At 43.0% G+C, this 18,516-nt stretch overlaps 1 protein-coding gene across 2 annotated transcripts in view; it reads right to left on the bottom strand.

Moving 5' to 3' along the window:
* Positions 1-15,073, bottom strand: part of LOC115460090 (S-acyl fatty acid synthase thioesterase, medium chain-like) — a 40,934-nt gene extending 25,861 nt beyond the window's left edge. Inside the window, exons 1-5 of one of the 2 annotated variants that reach the window (XM_030189937.1) lie at positions 14,916-15,073; positions 13,333-13,426; positions 8,778-8,908; positions 2,812-2,950; positions 74-173 (exon numbers count right to left, since the gene is read on the bottom strand). In XM_030189937.1, coding sequence (XP_030045797.1) covers positions 74-173; positions 2,812-2,950; positions 8,778-8,907 — 369 coding nt within the window. In that variant the 5' untranslated portion in view covers position 8,908; positions 13,333-13,426; positions 14,916-15,073. Of the gene's footprint in view, positions 1-73; positions 174-2,811; positions 2,951-8,777; positions 8,909-13,332; positions 13,729-14,915 lie in introns of those variants that run through there. The other variant, XM_030189936.1, reaches the window with a different exon arrangement.
* Between the last annotated feature and the right edge of the window lie 3,443 nt (positions 15,074-18,516).

The following is an 18,516-nucleotide window of genomic DNA, read 5'->3' as shown; positions in this document are numbered from 1 at the left end:
AAGGGCATGCAAGGCAGAAGTTTTGTCAGGGACATCCAATACCCTTGCACCAGTCCTGCTTTTATGAACTTACATGTGGAGCAGAGGCGCCTGATACAAACAGATGCACTGGTTCCACACCACAGATTTCTTTCAGTTTGACTGCAGTAGCAAAACTGGTAAATGAGCCAAAGCTGTAGAGAAGAAAAATGAAATTAACCTGGGATGTAAACCTACTAAAAAGCATATCTATAAATGAAAAAGATACAATAATACCACAAAAACATTCAAACAATATCATAAGATCCTGAGCCACTAACATCAAAAACATAATTTTATACCACCCGATATTTAAAACCACTTAACCATCCTGGAACGTCTCCTGACCAGTTAAATGGCATTTAACTAGTTATCCAGCAATATTCCGCAGGAGATAGCTGGCTGCTCAGCGCATTGTCGGCTAAGTTTGGTGGCCATATTAGGCCGCCAAAATAGTTAGAATATCTTTGGCCGATTTAAACTTAACTGGCCAGCGCTGAATATCGGCTTGGCCCATTAAATTTAAACCAGCCAAAATACACCCGGATATTCAATGCTGGTCACTGGAAATAGCCCAGCATTGAATATCTGGGCTCAGCGCTAACTGCAGTAGGCAGCCCGGCTACCTCCCGCGATCTGAATATCGGCACCATAGTTTTTAAAAAGGTGATACAAATTTGTATTTAAAATCAAATTTTTTCTACCCCCTCACAAGTACATAAGTATAGCCACACTGGGACAGACCAAAGGTCCATCAAGCCCAGCATCCTGTTTCCAACAGTGGCTAATCCAGGTCCCTAATACCTGGCAAGATCTCAAAAAAGTTCAATACATTTTATGCTGCTTATCCCAGAAATAAGCAGTAGATTTTCCCCAAGTCATTTTAATAATGGTCTATGGACTTTTCCTTTTTAAACCCCACTAAGCTAACTGCCTTTACCACATTCTCTGGCAACGAATTCCGGAGTTTAATTACACGTTGAGTGAAGAACATTTTTCTCTGATTTGTTTTAAATTTACTACTTTGTAGCTTCATTGCATGCCCCCTAGTTCTAGTATTTTTGGAAAGAGTAAACAAATGATTCACGTCTACCCATTCCACTCCACTCATTTTATAGACCTCTATCATATCTCCCCTCAGCTGTCTTTTCTCCAAGCTGAAAAGCCCTAGACGATTCAGCCTTTCCTCCTAGGAAAGTTGTCCCATCCCCTTTATCATTTTTGTCACCCTTCTCTGCACCTTTTCTAAATCCACTATCAGCCTTATTTTCGAAAGTGATGGGCGCCCATATTTCTACTCAAATCGGGAGATGAGCACCCATCTTGCAAAGGCGCCTAAATCGGTATAATCGAAAACCGATTTTAGGTATCTTTAACTGCACTCCGTTGCGGGAATGAACAAAGTTGACGGGGGCGTGTTGGAGGTGTGGTGAAGGCGGGACTGGGGCGTGTTTATCGGCTGAGGAGAGATGGGCGCCTTCGGCCAATAATCGAAAAAAAGGGGTGGCAGAAGCGAGAATTTGGGCCGCTTTTGCTGGACCCTTTTTTTTCATGACCCAAGTCCCAAAAAAGTGCCCCAACTGGCCAGATGACCACCGGAGGGAATCGGGGATGACCTGCCCTGACTCCCCCAGTGGTCACTAACCCCCTCCCACCACAAAAAAAGAACTTTAAAAACTTTTTTTGACAGCCTGTATGCGACCCTCAAATGTCATACCCAGTTCTCTGACAGCAGTATGCAGGTCCCTGGAGCTACTATTCCAGCACAGCCACAGCGAAATACTTTTCTAGTACTTATATTGCACAGCATGTATAAGAAAAATTGAAAAAACGTAAAAATAATTACTGCTAGTGCATTAGAGGCTTTAGACTAATGAGGATTCTCGCCAGCGTGAGCTTAATACTTAGCCACGCAGAGCAGTGCAGTCAGCGGTCCTGTTATAACTAGAACCAGCTGGCGTGGAGTTTCTGAAGTCTTTTCCTCTATTTCTTATGGTTATCAATGTAGCAGGGAAAGTTTGCTTGCCCTAAATTGCTATATATATATATATATATATACATGAACACACTAAGAAATAAACATAGATGAGGAGATTATATAAGGTTTGCATATGTTAAAAAAGTCAATTATATATGTAAATTGCATACATATATAAGTACCACAGGTGACAAGCAAAGGTTTGAAGGGGATGTGTACTGGGGATAGTTTGGGAGGACATGTGAAGGTAGCTACAATATAAACAAACCTCCATCAAATATCAAAAAATGTATTTTATTTACAAACACTTGATATACTGTATACGCCAGGAACTGGCTTCTAAGTGGTTTACACAAAACTAATCGCAATCATGCTGTGCCAAAAAGGAAAACACACACACACAGTCAGGGATGGGGAGGATACACCCCTCGTAGCTGTCCCATCTCGTCCCGTCATTGATCAGCACCATCTTGACTGTAAAGACTCTTTACGAATCTTATGATATTATGAATGGGATTGAACAAGCATAACACAGGAGAATCATATCAGGATCCCTTTCAGACTTCCGTGTCCTTATTATTTATTTAAATTATTTCTATTCTGTTCTATCTACAATTCTAGGCAGATAATCTCCATCTCCAGATAATCTTCTCTTTCCTCTCCACAACAGTCTGACCTCACACTCTGTCTCAGTCTGTCTACCTCACTGTGATTGGCAGGATTTGCTTGACTAATGATACTGAAATGGATTGCTTACTTTTATTAGCAGGTTAAAGAACAAAATATGTCTTTTTAAAGTTAACAATTTATTTTACCTGTGACCAAAAAATGCAAAAGGTTTTTCCTTCAACTTTGACAGTAGGACACTGATGATCTCCATCACAATTTGGTCCATATTTTGAGCAAAAGATTCCCGAGAACGTGATTCCCTTCCAGGAAGTCTTATTGAGTAGACTGTGGAGAAAAAGAACACAGTGTGGTCAGGTGCAATAGTAGAAAACACAGAATATGATGGCAGATAAGAAGCATTATGTCCATCTAGCCTGCCCAAGGTGCCATCCCATAGAGCCCAGCTGGTCTTTGGCTTTTCCCTTACAGCTCAGCAATCAGGGATCCTCCATGTTCACCCTAGCGTAATCCCTTTCTTCTGATACCCACTACAAGAAAAGAACACGCTCTCAGCTGCTGCTGAGGTCTGACAACACAGCCCTGGTGGTTTGTCTGTGGGAACAGTGCTTAAGGGTTCTTGAAAATCAAGATAATACTCCAGAAAAAAAAAAGTCTTCACATGCCAGCATGGTGTTACTGATGTACGATGGAAAATGATGTGAATTAACATAAATGACTTTTCCAAACTTACAGTCTAACACAACATTAAAAATAAGTACTTGTGCCTTTTCTCAGATCCCTTTAGTCTCCCTGACCTCAAGGAGGGTGATGAAACACGTACAGAATTTTCTGTTCTTCTGACAGACTCCCTTTGTAACTGTAGTCTTTGGATTTTGCTCACACTTTTTCCAGTAGTAGCCTAAGGTGTGCTACATTCAGGTACAGTACGTATTTTCTTGTCCATGGAGAGCTCGCAATCTAGTTTTGCACCTCGGGTAATAGAGGGTTATGTGACTTGCTCAAGATCACAAGGAGCAGAGAGAGATGGGATTTGAACTAGGTACAGCTCACTGCTCTAGCCACTAGACTACTCCTCCTCTCTGTCAGGATAGCTCTCCTTGCCTTTGGGAGCAGGAAGGTTAACCTTCTTCCCTTCAGCTCCTCTCTGTTTCCATATCACAAACCGAGGAGGCTGGATGAACAGGAGATGAAGTGAACCTATCTAGTCCATTATATGAGGTGAAGCCAGTAGGCGGAGTTTCCAAGCAGTAAATGGAGTTTGACGCTGTTTCAGTGCACCCAAAACGCTATAGAAAACAATAACCAAAGATTATTAAAACTAAGGGACTGCCTATACGTGGGCCATCTGTAAAAAGTCTAAACCTGTTCCAGTTGGATAGGCAGTGCCTTAAAAGGTGGAGCACAAAAGATTTTTTTTAAACTTCTTAGACAGCTTTTTAATTTATTTGAAAGCTTCCCACATCTAGATATACATATCATGAAGTAAAAATTGAATATCACTAAAGCTGCTTAAAAATTATTGTAGCTGGTGAAAACAGCACTAATAAAGGCTGTATTTTGTGCTCCTTTTTCTAAGATTCTATACAGTACAGTAGTATATGGCCAAATTTCAGTGAGGATATCCTGTTTCCTGATGGGTTCATCTTAACTGTTGTTGTAATCTGCCTTGGGAAGCCTGGTATTATAAAGATGATGGAATATATTGAAATTAAATGGAAGTAAAATTAAACTCTCCTTTCATTGGGGCACATGGTATCACATCTTCATCTGTTTTATAGAAGTTTACATTTCAGATACACAAATGGATTATTCTGTTTTTAGGCATATTCAGGGACAAGTGGTTTTATAAGTCAAAATAAAAAGAAATATTTTTGTTTCATGCAGATCTCTTTTGTTTAAACATAACTAAATGGGCTATATTCCCCTAATGTAATTCGTTGGTTTTTTTAATATTTTGTTCTTGTGATGACTTATACTGTGCCAGAACGGAAAACTTTTTATCCCTTATATCTGGTTGATATCTGGTTCATTGTGAACAGTATCCACCCGAAAAGGTTGTTTTCTAGCTGTACATGAGGAATTGTGATATTGAATAAATAAGTATATGTTTGTGTCCCTAGACATGCATCCAAAGGTTACATAATCCTTTCAAGATAGCCAGTTAATCATTTAACTTATTAGTGGAACATAACCAAGAGGCATGGTATGGTCGCATTTTCAAAATGGTAATGCTAGGGCCCAGCTAAGGAACAGGTTATTTTGAGTTAGTATTCATGGGACCAAACTTGCTTTCATTGTGCCTTCACCATCTAGCTGGATAGACAGTGTCTTAAAAGGTGGACAATAAAGGATTTTTACATTTTATCCCACATTATCCCAAGCAAACTCAGGTTCAATGTGGCTTACATTTGAAAATACAGTGAGACAGAATAATAGAAGTCAGTTATATCATTCCAATATCAATGCCTATATAAATGATAGGCACTGATGTTGGAATGGTTAAACAGGAATGGTTGGTTGATTAAATTTTCAAACAACACAAAAGCAAGAGCAAAGTCCAAGAACTACTACTACTAATCATTTTTATAGCGCTACTAGATATATGCAGCACTGTACTCATTATATGCAGGTACTTTCTCTGTCCCTAGAGGGCTCACAATCTAAATTTTTGAACCTGGGGCAATGGAGGGTTAAGTGACTTGCCCAAGGTCACAAGGAGCTGCAGTGGGAATCAAACATGAAAAGGGATCTGCAAAAGTTAGAAGAATGGTCTAACGTTGGCAATTAAAATTTAATGCAAAGAAGTACAAAGTGATGCATTTGGGGAGTAAAAACCATACACGTTGCATAATAAAGCTATGGAATCTGTTGACAGAAGATGTAGTAACCAGGGGTGTAGCCAGACTTTGGCGGGAGGGGGGTCCAGAGCCTGAGGTGGGGGGCAACTTTTAGCCCCCCCCCAGCCCTTTCAACCCCCCCACCACCACCGCTGCCAATTCTCCCCTGCCACCGCCAGGTACCTTTACTGGCGGGGGTCCTCAACCCCCGCCAGCCAAATTCCCTTTCAGTGCCGGTCTCAGAGTCCAGCGCATTCGCTGATCTGGAATCTGTTTCTGTGAGTTCCTACGTGCAGGACGTCAGGACTCACAGAATCAGAATCCAAATCAGCAACGTGCTGGAAACAGGCGCTGAAGAGGACTTCGGCTAGCAGGGATTGGGGACCCCCGCCAACAAAGGTACCTGACAATGGCAGTGGGGGAGGGTTGGCGGCGGCAGGAGGGGGGAGTCAAATGTGGTGGGGGAGGGTCGGCGGCAGGGGGGTGAAAGCAGGGGGGCAAGGGCTAAATCTGCGGGGGCCCTTGCCCCCATGGCCCCACCTACCTACACCCCTGGTAGTAACGTGGTAACATAGTAAGGGACAGCAATAAAGACCTGAATGGTCCATCCAGTCTGCCTAACAGTCACATTCATTATCAATTCAAGATTAAATCAACAATGAACATGATATTATATACTTGATCATGGTCTTTCTGAGACATAGACCGTAGAAGTCTGCCTGGCTCTGTTTTTTATACCATTCATTTTTAAATTAGAGATCCTCTGTGTTCATCCCATGCTTTTTTGAATTCCACCACAATTTTTTTCTCCACCACCTCTCTCAGGAGGGCATTCCAGGCATCAACCACTCTCTCCTTGAAAAAGAATTACTGACATTACTCCTGAGTCTACCAGCCTGCAAACCCTTCTCTGGAATATATTTGTTTCTATATTAATACCTTTTAAGTATTTAAATGTCTGTATCATATCTCCCCTGTCCCTCCTATTCTCTAGTGTATACATATTCAGGTCTTCCAGTCTCTTCTTATATGTCTTTTGCCTTCCTCTGGACGGCTTCTGGTCTTTTTAAATCCTTAGCCAGATGCGGCCTCCAAAACTGAACACAATACTCTAGGCGGGGCTCACCAGTGACTTGTACAGGGGCATCAACACCTCCTTTCTTCTGCAGGTTACTCCTCTCTCAATGTAGCCTAGCATCCTTCTGGCTATGGCCACTGCTTTGTCATACTGTTTTTTCATTTTAAGTTCCTCAGACACAATCACTCCAGGGTCTGTCTCCCTGTCTGTGCATATCAGCCTCTCACCTCCTAGGACATACATATCCCTTGGGTTTCTAATCCCCAAATGCATCACTTTGCACTTCTTTGCATTAAATTTTAATTGCCAAATGTTAGACCATTCTTATAACTTTTGCAGATCCCTTTTCATGTTTTCTACTCCCTCTGGGGTGTCCTCTCTATTACAAATCTTAGTATCATCCAGAAAAAGGCAAACCTTTCCTATTAATCCTTCGGCAATGTCACTCACAAATATATGAACAGAATTGGCCCCAGCACCGATCCCTGAAGGTGCATACAGCAAGTCTACTGCTAGGGATAAAGACAGAGTAGACCAAAGGAGTAGCCTAATGGTTCAAATCCTACTGCAGCTCCTTATGACCTTGATCAAGTGTCTTAACCCTCCACTTTTCAAAATTCTGCTGCACGACATATATTCTGCTATTCTCATATCAGCCCTCTCCTCAAGTTACTTCATTGGCTCCCTATCCGTTTCCGCATACAATTCAAATTCCTCTTATTGACTTACAAGTGCATTCACTCTGCAGCTCCTCAGTACCTCTCTACTCTTATCTCTCCTTACACTCCTCCCCCGGAACTCTGCTCATTGGGTAAAACTCTTATCTGTACCCTTCTCCTTCATTGCCAACTCCAGACTCTGTTCCTTTTATCTTGCTGCACCATATGCCTGGAATAAACTTCCTGAGCCAGTTTGTCAAGCTCCATCTCTGGCCCTCTTCAAATCTAGGCTAAACGCCCATCTTTCTGATGCTGCTTTTAACTCCTAACCCCTTTTCACTTGTACAGTGCCCATGTATGTTTTATCATTCCCACCTTAGTAATTCCCTTATCCCTTATTTGTCCTGTTTATCTGGCCTGATTAGATTGTAAGCTCTTTCGAGCAGAGACTGTCTCTTCATATTCAAGTGTACAGGACTGCGTATGTCTAGAAGTGCTATAGAAATGATAAGTAGTAGTAGTAGTAGATACAAATTTAGATAGTAAGCCTTCCAGGGACAGTGAAATATCTAGTGTACCTGAACATAATTCACCTTGAGCTTCTACTAAAAAGGTGTGAGCTAAATCCAAACAAATAAATATTGTCAGGGAATTTATTCTTTTATTTGTATTGTATGATTATTTTATGTATTTATAATGTTGATATTATTTTTGTTACTCATTGAGAACAAGACAGTTGGATAAACTGGATATAAATATTTTTAAATAAATAAATTAAGTAAAACATTTAAAGGTCCTACTAGCCACTGGCATCCCCTGTGTAAAGCTATTGCTAGAAACTCTGCCCTGTCCCCAAGTATTCCATACATCTCAGAAATTTACCGTTCTCAGATTCAAACTTTGGACTTGCAGACCCACCAATTCTCCCACCTCAGTCTTAAGCCTCAATCCTGATGTCTGCAACACACTGGGACATTACAATGATTTCACAATACACAAAGTTTAGAAGATGTTTGCTACGCTGGCACAGACTGTGAATAATGATTATCTGAGAGAAATAAGAGGCAGAATATGCTGGGAAAGTGAGAGGGGTTCTGCAGGGTGGACAGATGCTGGGGAAGAGGAAGGTGGCAGTTGCTGGGAAAGAGAATAAAGGAATTGGTAGATAGCAAGGGATAAAATCAAGAAAGGCCTAGGGATAAAGTGTAGATGGAGGAATAACTTATAAGAGGAAGTGGTGGAGGGGATGGAGACAGAGTAAAAGACTGGCAAGGGAGAGAAGAAAATGGATTGGAGGGTCTTGATTTTAACCATACACCTATCGGGTGCCAAGATTAGACTGTAAGCTCTGGTGATAAGAAACTGTCTATGGGCCCTGTTTACTAAGCCGTGCTAGAGGCTCGCTAGGCTAAACGTTAGAGACACCCATAGGAATATATGGGTGTCTCTAGCGTTTAGCATGCGCTAAAAACGCTAGCGCATCTTAGTAAACATGGCCCTATGTGTCTCTGTACAGTGCTGAGTATACTTATGGCACCATCCAAATACTACTACTAATGGTGTGAAGAGCTACTGACCTTCTGTTGAACTATCAAACAACTTGCCCCAGTGAGCATAATGGGCAGACCCACTTCCAGCCCAGGGAAAGCAAATTAATCTTGAAACAGCCTCCGGCCTTTGATAGAAGCAGGTCACGAGCTTTTCCATCCTTGTTAAGAAAATCATTGAATTAGTTACATAATATGGTCCATATTTTAGAAGCATCTCTACATGTAAATGATAGCAATTAAACATTTGGAGAAGCCCAGATGTTGACAAGTTATTTCAAAATAAAGCCTATTCATATATGGGGAAACTCAGTACGTTTAGATGGCCAGAGAGCATGGGTAAGGCAGGGAGAGAGAGTGGTCTGGGCAGGCCTACAGTACAGATGTAGTTTCCCTATTTTACATTGATAATCTATACCTGTATAGAAAAAAATAGACACTGGCACTTATAAATGCCGGCTCAAGGGGCAGCTGTAAATACTAATATCTGGAGTCCTCCAATGCCAGATATCCCACCAGGGGCGTAGCCACGGATGGGCCTGGGTGGGCCCAGGCCCACCCATTTCCACCTAAGTCCCACCCAAAAATAGTGGATCACAACCGCGATCGCAACCACAGCTTCAGGTGAGTCTTCTTTTCCCTCCTCACCCCCACCGCAAAGCATCTAGGCGCCGACCGGCAGTGTTTCAGACCCACTCCGGAGCCTTCCCTCTGTGGCTGCTGAGATGAATCTCTTTCCCCTCCCTCACCCCTGCCGTAAGCATCTGGTTTAAATTAAGGGTGGGGCCAGCAGTGATTCGCTAAGCACTCCAGAGCCTTCCCTCTGCCACGATCTGCCCTGGAAACAGGAAGTTGTGCTGAAGAGAGAGAGCTGATCTTGCGGAGGGAAGGCTCTGGAGCAGGTCTCTTCATCTGTGATCAGCGAAGTGATAGTGAGGGAAGAAAACAGAGTGAGTGGCTGTACCTGTAGGGTGGGAGAGGGACAGGCTGGGACACAGTGGCTTCACCTGCGTGGGGGTGGGAGGTGGGGGGGGGGGCTTGAGGCCATAGGGAAGGGATTGGAGAGAGGTTATGGACCTTCAAACAGGGGGGAGGGGTTTGGCTGGAGAAAAGGGAGAGAGATTCTGGACCTGCAAAAGGGGGGAGATGGCTGGCTGGAGGGAAGGGAGAGAGGTTTGGGACCTGCAAGGGGAGAGGTTGCTGGCTGGAGGGAAGGGAGAGAGTTTTGGATCTGCAAAGGGGGTGGCGGCTAGCTGGAAGGAAGGGAGGTTCTGGACCTGCAATGGGGGGGGGGGGGGGTGGCTGGCTGGCTGGCTGGCTGGAGGCAAGAGAAAAAGGCAAGGGAGAGAGGTGCTGGACCTGAAAGGGGGGAGGAAGATGGAGGGAAGGATGAGAGGTGCTGGACCTGCAAGGGAGAGAGGCTGGGGGCTGGAGGAAAGGAAGAGAGTTGTTAGACCTGCAAGGGGGGCAGGCTGGAAGGAAGGAAGGGAGAGAGGTGCTGGACCTGTGGGGAGGGGGGGGGGGCTAGAGGCTGGAGGGAAGGCCTGCAGGGGAGGCTTGAGGGAAGGGAGAGAGGTGCTGTACCAGGAGGAGAGATTAGAGGGAAGGGAGAGAGATGGCACCGGGAATAGAGAGGCTATGCTGGACACTGGGAGGGAGGGGTTTATGGTCACAGGGGAGAGATACTAGACATAGGGGACAATAGGAACTCAAAAGGGAGATACTGGGCATGTGAGGGCATAGGGACACAAGGGGTGATGCTGGACACAGGGGTAGGGGATAGAAGGGTGGTGATGGATGCAGGAATTTGAACATAGTAGAGATACTGGACAAGGAACTGTAGGGACACAGAGATGGGAGATGGATGGTGGACATGGAGAGAGAAGAAATGACAAATAGACAGGAGACCCTGGTAAGTGAATTAAGACAGAAGAAAGCAGAAACCAGAGACTAGAACCAAGCTGATTTGAAAAATAAAATAACCAGACATCAAAAGGTAGAAAAAAATCTTTTTTTTTTTTCAATTTTGTGATTAGAATATGTCACATTTGGAATGTACATCTTGCCAGAGCTGGTGTTAGACATGGCTGGAGCCCAGGCCATAAATTTGGGAGGGAACCCCAAAGCCCATCACCAGACTGCACTGCCTTCAGTTTCCACCATGCTTGTGGCTCTCTCTGGCCAGGGGACCAAGAGCAATTGCTCTAGTTGCTCTCCAACACCATCCCTGGCAAGTACTATGCTTATATTTTGCACAGGAGGAAATGCATTTCTTTCTGTATCTCTGGTATTGTATTATATGCAAGGTTTGGCTTTTGGGGGTTTTGGTTATATTTATGTTTATACTTTTTAGTCAATTATTCTATATTTTACATTTTTATTCCGTGTGTGTGATCAAGGTATTCTGTTAGCATGAATTTTCTATGTAGCCTTCTGTAGTAAGTTTGGTTTGTTTAGTTTTCCCAATAGATGTATTGATATTTTACAGCCCCACTGTATTATGTAGGGCAATGCCTTTTTCATAGGTAGGATCCTTCTTTTGGAAGTTAGTGCTGGCATTGTAGATTTGCACTAGGTTATGAGTGACATTTTGTTTTAAAGATTGTTTTATTTACTATATGGCGGCTGTTGAGATTACGATGAGTTTTATGGGGAAATGTCCTAACTCTGCTCTTTACCCATTGGGGGAGGGACAGGGGGTTCTGTGGATGCAGAATTTATTTGCCTTTAATACTAGACTATACTTTCTGGGATCATTTCTATAGCGTGTAACTGGAAAGATATGTTGAAAAGTGTTTGGTCTTGCTATACAGGCTAAGTATGTGTGTTAGGGAACCGAGGCTCAATGGAAGTGGAAGAGTGCATGCAATCTCTTGTACTCCCCCCTGAAGCCTGCACTGCTACCCTTATTGAAGTTATTGGGAGTGGGGTAGAGCTGGAGCATGGGGTGGGGTATCAGGTGGCAAGTTTTTCAATTTCAAAAAAGTTGGCAACCCTGGTGCCCACCCATCTGACCTGTTGGCCCACCCAAAAATTGCTTTCTGGCTACGCCACTGATTAAAACACAAAATAGTGTTCCTACTATTCAAATATTCACATATCTTTATATATAGTATTTTTCACATATTCCTAAATTCACATTTCATTCACTTTGTTATTCACACATTTCAAGGTCGTATTCATCTCTCACTCATCTACATATAATTTATATTCAAGGATTATGTTTATATTCATGGTTTATGGGTATTTTTATATTCACATGTTATGACCTATGGAGACTCATTTTCAAAGCACATAGATTTACAAATTTACATAGGTTACTTATGCAACTTTGTAAGTCTAAGTGCTTTGAAAATTCGCCTCTATATCACTTATGTATCCATATCTGCATTTGTATGTTTAAACACACATTTTGTATATAAAAATAATTTGGTTTATGTTTATTGTTATGTTTATACACTATTTTATCTATATAATGGACTCCCGAGAAAGGCTGGAAAACACGGTGGCTGTTGAGTCTATTCTTCACTTTGTCTATATATCCTCACATAGATCCAACTGAGATTGTAAAGAGCTACAACTATCAATAAAAGGTTTTGTTTAAGCCCTTGGATCATTATTGTAGCTACTGTTCGCTTCCATTCTTTTGTTTGCCTGCTGATTGCATGTGGAAGTGCTGCTTTTCTATTTGCGTTTGGGGATCCCCAAGCCCCACCTGCTGAAGACCTCCCCAAAGACACCCAGCAATACCTGTGCCCGGCACCACCATGCATAGTTTCTGCGCATGCTTGGGGATCCCCGCCAACTATTGCAACAGCGAGTTGCTGCTGGGTGGGCCTGAGCCCAAAGTGGGTGGGTCCCTGCCCCCCGCCCACCCCTTGCCCCCCCCCCCCCAGCCCATTCATGGCTATGCCACTACTGAATATCAATGAAGAATATGTTCCTTGCACTCAGGGGGTCTTTTACTAAAGCTTACTTCAAGTTATCTGTAGCAGGGCCCACATGGGGTAAAAGTAAAAGACCCCCCTTAGTTCCTAAGCCGTGTGGTAAGCTCAAAACATACTAGTCAAAGTTCTTGAGGAAAAAATGAAAGTGATTTGTTGTAGTTTTCCTGAGCAAGGTGATTAATTTTTGCTCAGAGACCTGTAGATATGTTAGCAGCTTTCAATTTTTCTGCACGTCTTTACTTGATCAAATGATATAAATTGATAGAAAGTGACTGGTAGAAATGTGACCCACACTAGACACTTTCAGAGGGTAATTCTTTGGTTTCCCCTTGAAGCTTATAGGCTCATGGATCTTTTATATTTTATTTTCAAAGGGAAACACTCCCTTGAAAATCTGACCTGTAAAGTATGACAGTACTTTCACCCACACTACACAGAAGCTGCAGTCTATAAATTGAAGCTAGAAAAGAAGGGATTCTGAAAACACTTTACAAGTATAAATCATTTTCATTTGTGTGGAAGAGATCTAATCTTTTTAGAACTGGCTAATGTTGTGTAGGTGTACTTTGTGAAGCTGTAATGAACTGGCAACTAACAAAACAGGGAACCAGGAAATGCAAATGAAGAGTCAACTTTACCTTTTTATGACTGTGCTGTAACTTAAGCTGATCTTCAGACTCCAAAAGAACCTTTGATCACTTTTCACGGAATAATCTGAAAAGTTTCCCTGCTCTGAGAAGAAAATGAGATTAATCTATGGATATGAGAATGTACAGATTCCTTTTATAAAGTGTGTGGGTCTGTGTAGGCACACAGCATTTTACACTAACTCCAGCCTTGTACGCAAGCTCATTTTGGCACAGATGTACCAAGGATATAGCCACATATTTATTTCCTTCTCATTAAGGCTACAGAACATTGATTGTTTGATTTCAAATTCCTGCCACCTGATCAGCTGTTTTATCTACAGACTAGAGAACAAAAAGAACCAGTGATTCCCTCTCAGATTTCTACATTCTTAACTTCCCCACCCTTCTCCTGTTACTAGACTTCTGAAACTTTTTACTTGTCTGTGTCACTGTAGAGTGCTGCACTATATAAATGATTACTAGTCATAGCAGTAAAATGTTTTTCCTGCTCTTTATCTGTAGGCCTGTTGTGTTATAAAAGAGCAGGCCAGTAGAATGACATATGCGCGGTGTCACTGTATTATAATCAGCAGGGTGTACACTGATTCTTGTAATCAGCATGCCAGAGCTAGTGCAAGGGTGACGGGCACCCTAGCCTTATACCCCCTCAATGAGCGATGTGCTGGAGCCGGCTTGCACCGCCTTGCAACAGCTGTTTGTTATGTTTTCAAAAAATTGGGGACCTGGTTGTTAAAGTAGCCACCCCCCCCCCCCCCCGGGCTACTTTAACAACCAGCTCCCCAAATTTAGGCTCCCTTTTACTTTGCTGGTGGGGATGCCGAGACCAACCAGCGAAATAGACTGCTGCCGCTCCCCGCTGCTTGCTTCCGGCTCTAAGCAGCATGCCGGGACTTGTTGGTCACTGTTACAAATTTACCAACACACCACTGCCCTCAACTTACTTTCAGGCCCCCTAGCCTGCATCTCCCTTCCCCCCTCAAAACTTGGATAAGTAAACTTAACAATCATGATCATCACACAAACATCCTAAAAAAATGTGGGTTCCAGTGCATGCTGATGGCTCTTTTGAGTCTGTGTGGCTGTCAGGACCTCTTCTTTTGCTTTGACTGCTGCTGCCCTTTGCTGCCCTAGGCGATCACATACTCTTGCCTAATGGTTGGGCCAGCCCTGCACAGTACATGAGAACACAACCTCTTAGAGCTAGATAACAGGTGTCTTGTAAACTCTTTCTTAGCTCGCATGCACTTACAATTAAGTTTAATGTTTTTCTGGCTCTGAATTCACTAGCACTCAGCTGAATTTTCACTGGCAGAGGCAGTACCTGGAAAGTTACCATTTCTGCCTCTAGCCCATTATGCAAAATCAGTTTGTACTGTATAGCTAAACTCAAATTTAGGGTCTAAACTATGAACTGAGGTCACTCCTCTCTTGTTCTTTTAGCTGAGATTGAGACTCCACCAGGGATGTGATTAAGTTACAACCACAGCAAAGAAATGTGAACAGAGCTCTTGCAAAATCATATGTGAACAGTTTCACCCCGGCACAAAAGAATAACAAAATCACCACCTTACCTTTAGATCACACATCCATCAAAGCAAAACTATTTTCATAGACAGCCTGGAAAACGCAGGGTAGTGGCAGTTTTGTTCTGAGGCTATTGGCTGGTGAATCATAAAATCTATCTTGAGTGCTTAGGGAGTTCATACTGTACAGTAGTTAAAGTGACAGTGTACCATCATGAAATTGTACATACATATATAAAGAAAAAAAATATCCGCCAGAAGGCGGAGAACTCTAGACGCCCCACAGACAACAAGAAATAAAATAAAAGTGGGAGGACGACCAAGGATTCCAAAGACTGAAAGGATATATAATAATAAAGATGTTTATTGAGGTATAAAGACTCGACACAACGTCGTGTTTCGGCCGTTAGGCCTGCATCAGGAGTCTATAATCAAATTTTAAATACATAAATTATAAAAACAATATGACATTAAAATATTTTATTTTATTTCTCATACATATATACAGTGGGGGAAATAAGTATTTGATCCCTTGCTGATTTTGTAAGTTTGCCCACTGACAAAGACATGAGCAGCCCATAATTGAAGGGTAGGTTATTGGTAACAGTGAGAGATAGCACATCACAAATTAAATCCGGAAAATCACATTGTGGAAAGTATATGAATTTATTTGCATTCTGCAGAGGGAAATAAGTATTTGATCCCCCACCAACCAGTAAGAGATCTGGCCCCTACAGACCAGGTAGATGCTCCAAATCAACTCGTTACCTGCATGACAGACAGCTGTCGGCAATGGTCACCTGTATGAAAGACACCTGTCCACAGACTCAGTGAATCAGTCAGACTCTAACCTCTACAAAATGGCCAAGAGCAAGGAGCTGTCTAAGGATGTCAGGGACAAGATCATACACCTGCACAAGGCTGGAATGGGCTACAAAACCATCAGTAAGACGCTGGGCAAGAAGGAGACAACTGTTGGTGCCATAGTAAGAAAATGAAAGAAGTACAAAATGACTGTCAATCGACAAAGATCTGGGGCTCCACGCAAAATCTCACCTCGTGGGGTATCCTTGATCATGAGGAAGGTTAGAAATCAGCCTACAACTACAAGGGGGGAACTTGTCAATGATCTCAAGGCAGCTGGGACCACTGTCACCACGAAAACCATTGGTAACACATTACGACATAACGGATTGCAATCCTGCAGTGCCCGCAAGGTCCCCCTGCTCCGGAAGGCACATGTGACGGCCCGTCTGAAGTTTGCCAGTGAACACCTGGATGATGCCGAGAGTGATTGGGAGAAGGTGCTGTGGTCAGATGAGACAAAAATTGAGCTCTTTGGCATGAACTCAACTCGCCGTGTTTGGAGGAAGAGAAATGCTGCCTATGACCCAAAGAACACCGTCCCCACTGTCAAGCATGGAGGCGGAAATGTTATGTTTTGGGGGTGTTTCTCTGCTAAGGGCACAGGACTACTTCACCGCATCAATGGGAGAATGGATGGGGCCATGTACCGTACAATTCTGAGTGACAACCTCCTTCCCTCCGCCAGGGCCTTAAAAATGGGTCGTGGCTGGGTCTTCCAGCACGACAATGACCCAAAACATACAGCCAAGGCAACAAAGGAGTGGCTCAGGAAGAAGCACATTAGGGTCATGGAGTGGCCTAGCCAGTCACCAGACCTTAATCCCATTGAAAACTTATGGAGGGAGCTGAAGCTGCGAGTTGCCAAGCGACAGCCCAGAACTCTTAATGATTTAGAGATGATCTGCAAAGAGGAGTGGACCAAAATTCCTCCTGACATGTGTGCAAACCTCATCATCAACTACAGAAGACGTCTGACCGCTGTGCTTGCCAACAAGGGTTTTGCCACCAAGTATTAGGTCTTGTTTGCCAGAGGGATCAAATACTTATTTCCCTCTGCAGAATGCAAATAAATTCATATACTTTCCACAATGTGATTTTCCGGATTTAATTTGTGATGTGCTATCTCTCACTGTTACCAATAACCTACCCTTCAATTATGGGCTGCTCATGTCTTTGTCAGTGGGCAAACTTACAAAATCAGCAAGGGATCAAATACTTATTTCCCCCACTGTAAACACACATACACAGAGTAAATATTCACTTTATTTTTTTATATACTGCAGATACACAAAGAAATTTGTACTAACCTCAACATATGATATTTCAAACTAACTGCTTCAATAAAAAAAATATCCCTGCATATCATCTTAAGTGATAAGGAATACCAATAAAAATCAACAAAAAAACTAACAATATTCTATAATGCAGTAGCATGGCCATACCTGACATTTTGTGTGTGTGTGTGTGTGTGTGGGGGGGGGGGGGGGGGGGGTTCTAGGCATATGAGTGTGAGTGGTGCTTGGTATTAATCTTATATAATGCCTTGATTATTGAACTTGCACTGGCTGCCAGTTAAAGCTTGTATTTCCTATAAACTAGCTTGTTGGGTCTGTAAGTTTTTTGAAGGGTGCTGCCCAGAATATATAACTAAATTTATTTCTCGATTGGGTGGGACCCACCTTCTTTACTTTCTTTCTCTGTTGGGACTGAAATATAGTCAGGTGATCCAGACTTGGAATCTATTGCCCTTAGAGATTAAAACTACGCCTACGTATTTGTCTTTTCACAAAGAGCTTTAAAAACTCACCTTTTTTCGGAATTGTACTGATTTCCTTTTCAGTTTGAGCAGTGGTGTAGCTATGTGAGGACATGGGGGCCTGGGCCCCCTCAAATTTCCTTTGGGCCCCTGGTTTTGTTGGCGTGGGTCCCCAACCCCCACCAGCTAAAGCCTTATCTAGCGCCGGTCTCTGGTGCCGCCGCTGCCGCATTGCCTGTCCTGCTCTTTCTTCCCCCTCACGTCCTGCATACTCCTTTTAGTGAAACTGAGAGTTTCACTAAAAGGAGAGTACAGGATGTGAGGTGGAAGAGAGAGCAGGGCAGGCAACTTGGTGGTGCCAGAGACCGGCGCTGTAGAAGGCTTCAGCTGGTGGGGGTTGGGGACTCCTGCGAGCCAAAGTATTTGTTGCTGCAGCAGTGGGTGGGAGAGTGGCAGACCAAAATTGCCCCCCTCACCTCGGGCTCTGGTCCCCTCCCACCACGAGATCTGGCTACACCCCTGGTATTGAGACTGTTTTTTTCTTTTGTTTGTAATCCGCTTTGAACCAACTTCATTGGGAGTTGGTGGACTATAAATACCATGTCGTCATCATCATCATTAATTTAACAGTAGCCACTAACTGCTATATAGCGCACCTAGCTTTCCGCACCAAAATTGTATTCCATAGCAATGCACGTAACTTGATTGGCTTAAGAAGCTAATCAGCGTTTATAACAGCATTTAAGCAATAATGAGCACTAATTGGCAATAATTAGAATTTTTGTGCATAACTCGTTACGCATGTAATGAACTGCGCCTAAATTTTAATGTGCACAGTTTGAAAGGAGTGTGACTATGGGTGTTTCCAAATTTATGCATGTAGTTACAGAATATGGCCCAGTGCATGTAAATCTATGTGCAGGGATTAATGCCACTTTTTCATTGTGTAAATGAAGGCACATAGTTTTAGACGCTGGATATCAACTAAGCATATTCCATATTCCGCAACTAAATCTAGGCACCACT

Source organism: Microcaecilia unicolor, chromosome 1 (assembly GCF_901765095.1).
Source record: "Microcaecilia unicolor chromosome 1, aMicUni1.1, whole genome shotgun sequence".
Classification (NCBI taxonomy): Eukaryota; Metazoa; Chordata; class Amphibia; order Gymnophiona; family Siphonopidae; genus Microcaecilia; species Microcaecilia unicolor.
This window is presented reverse-complemented; position numbering and strand designations above follow the sequence as displayed.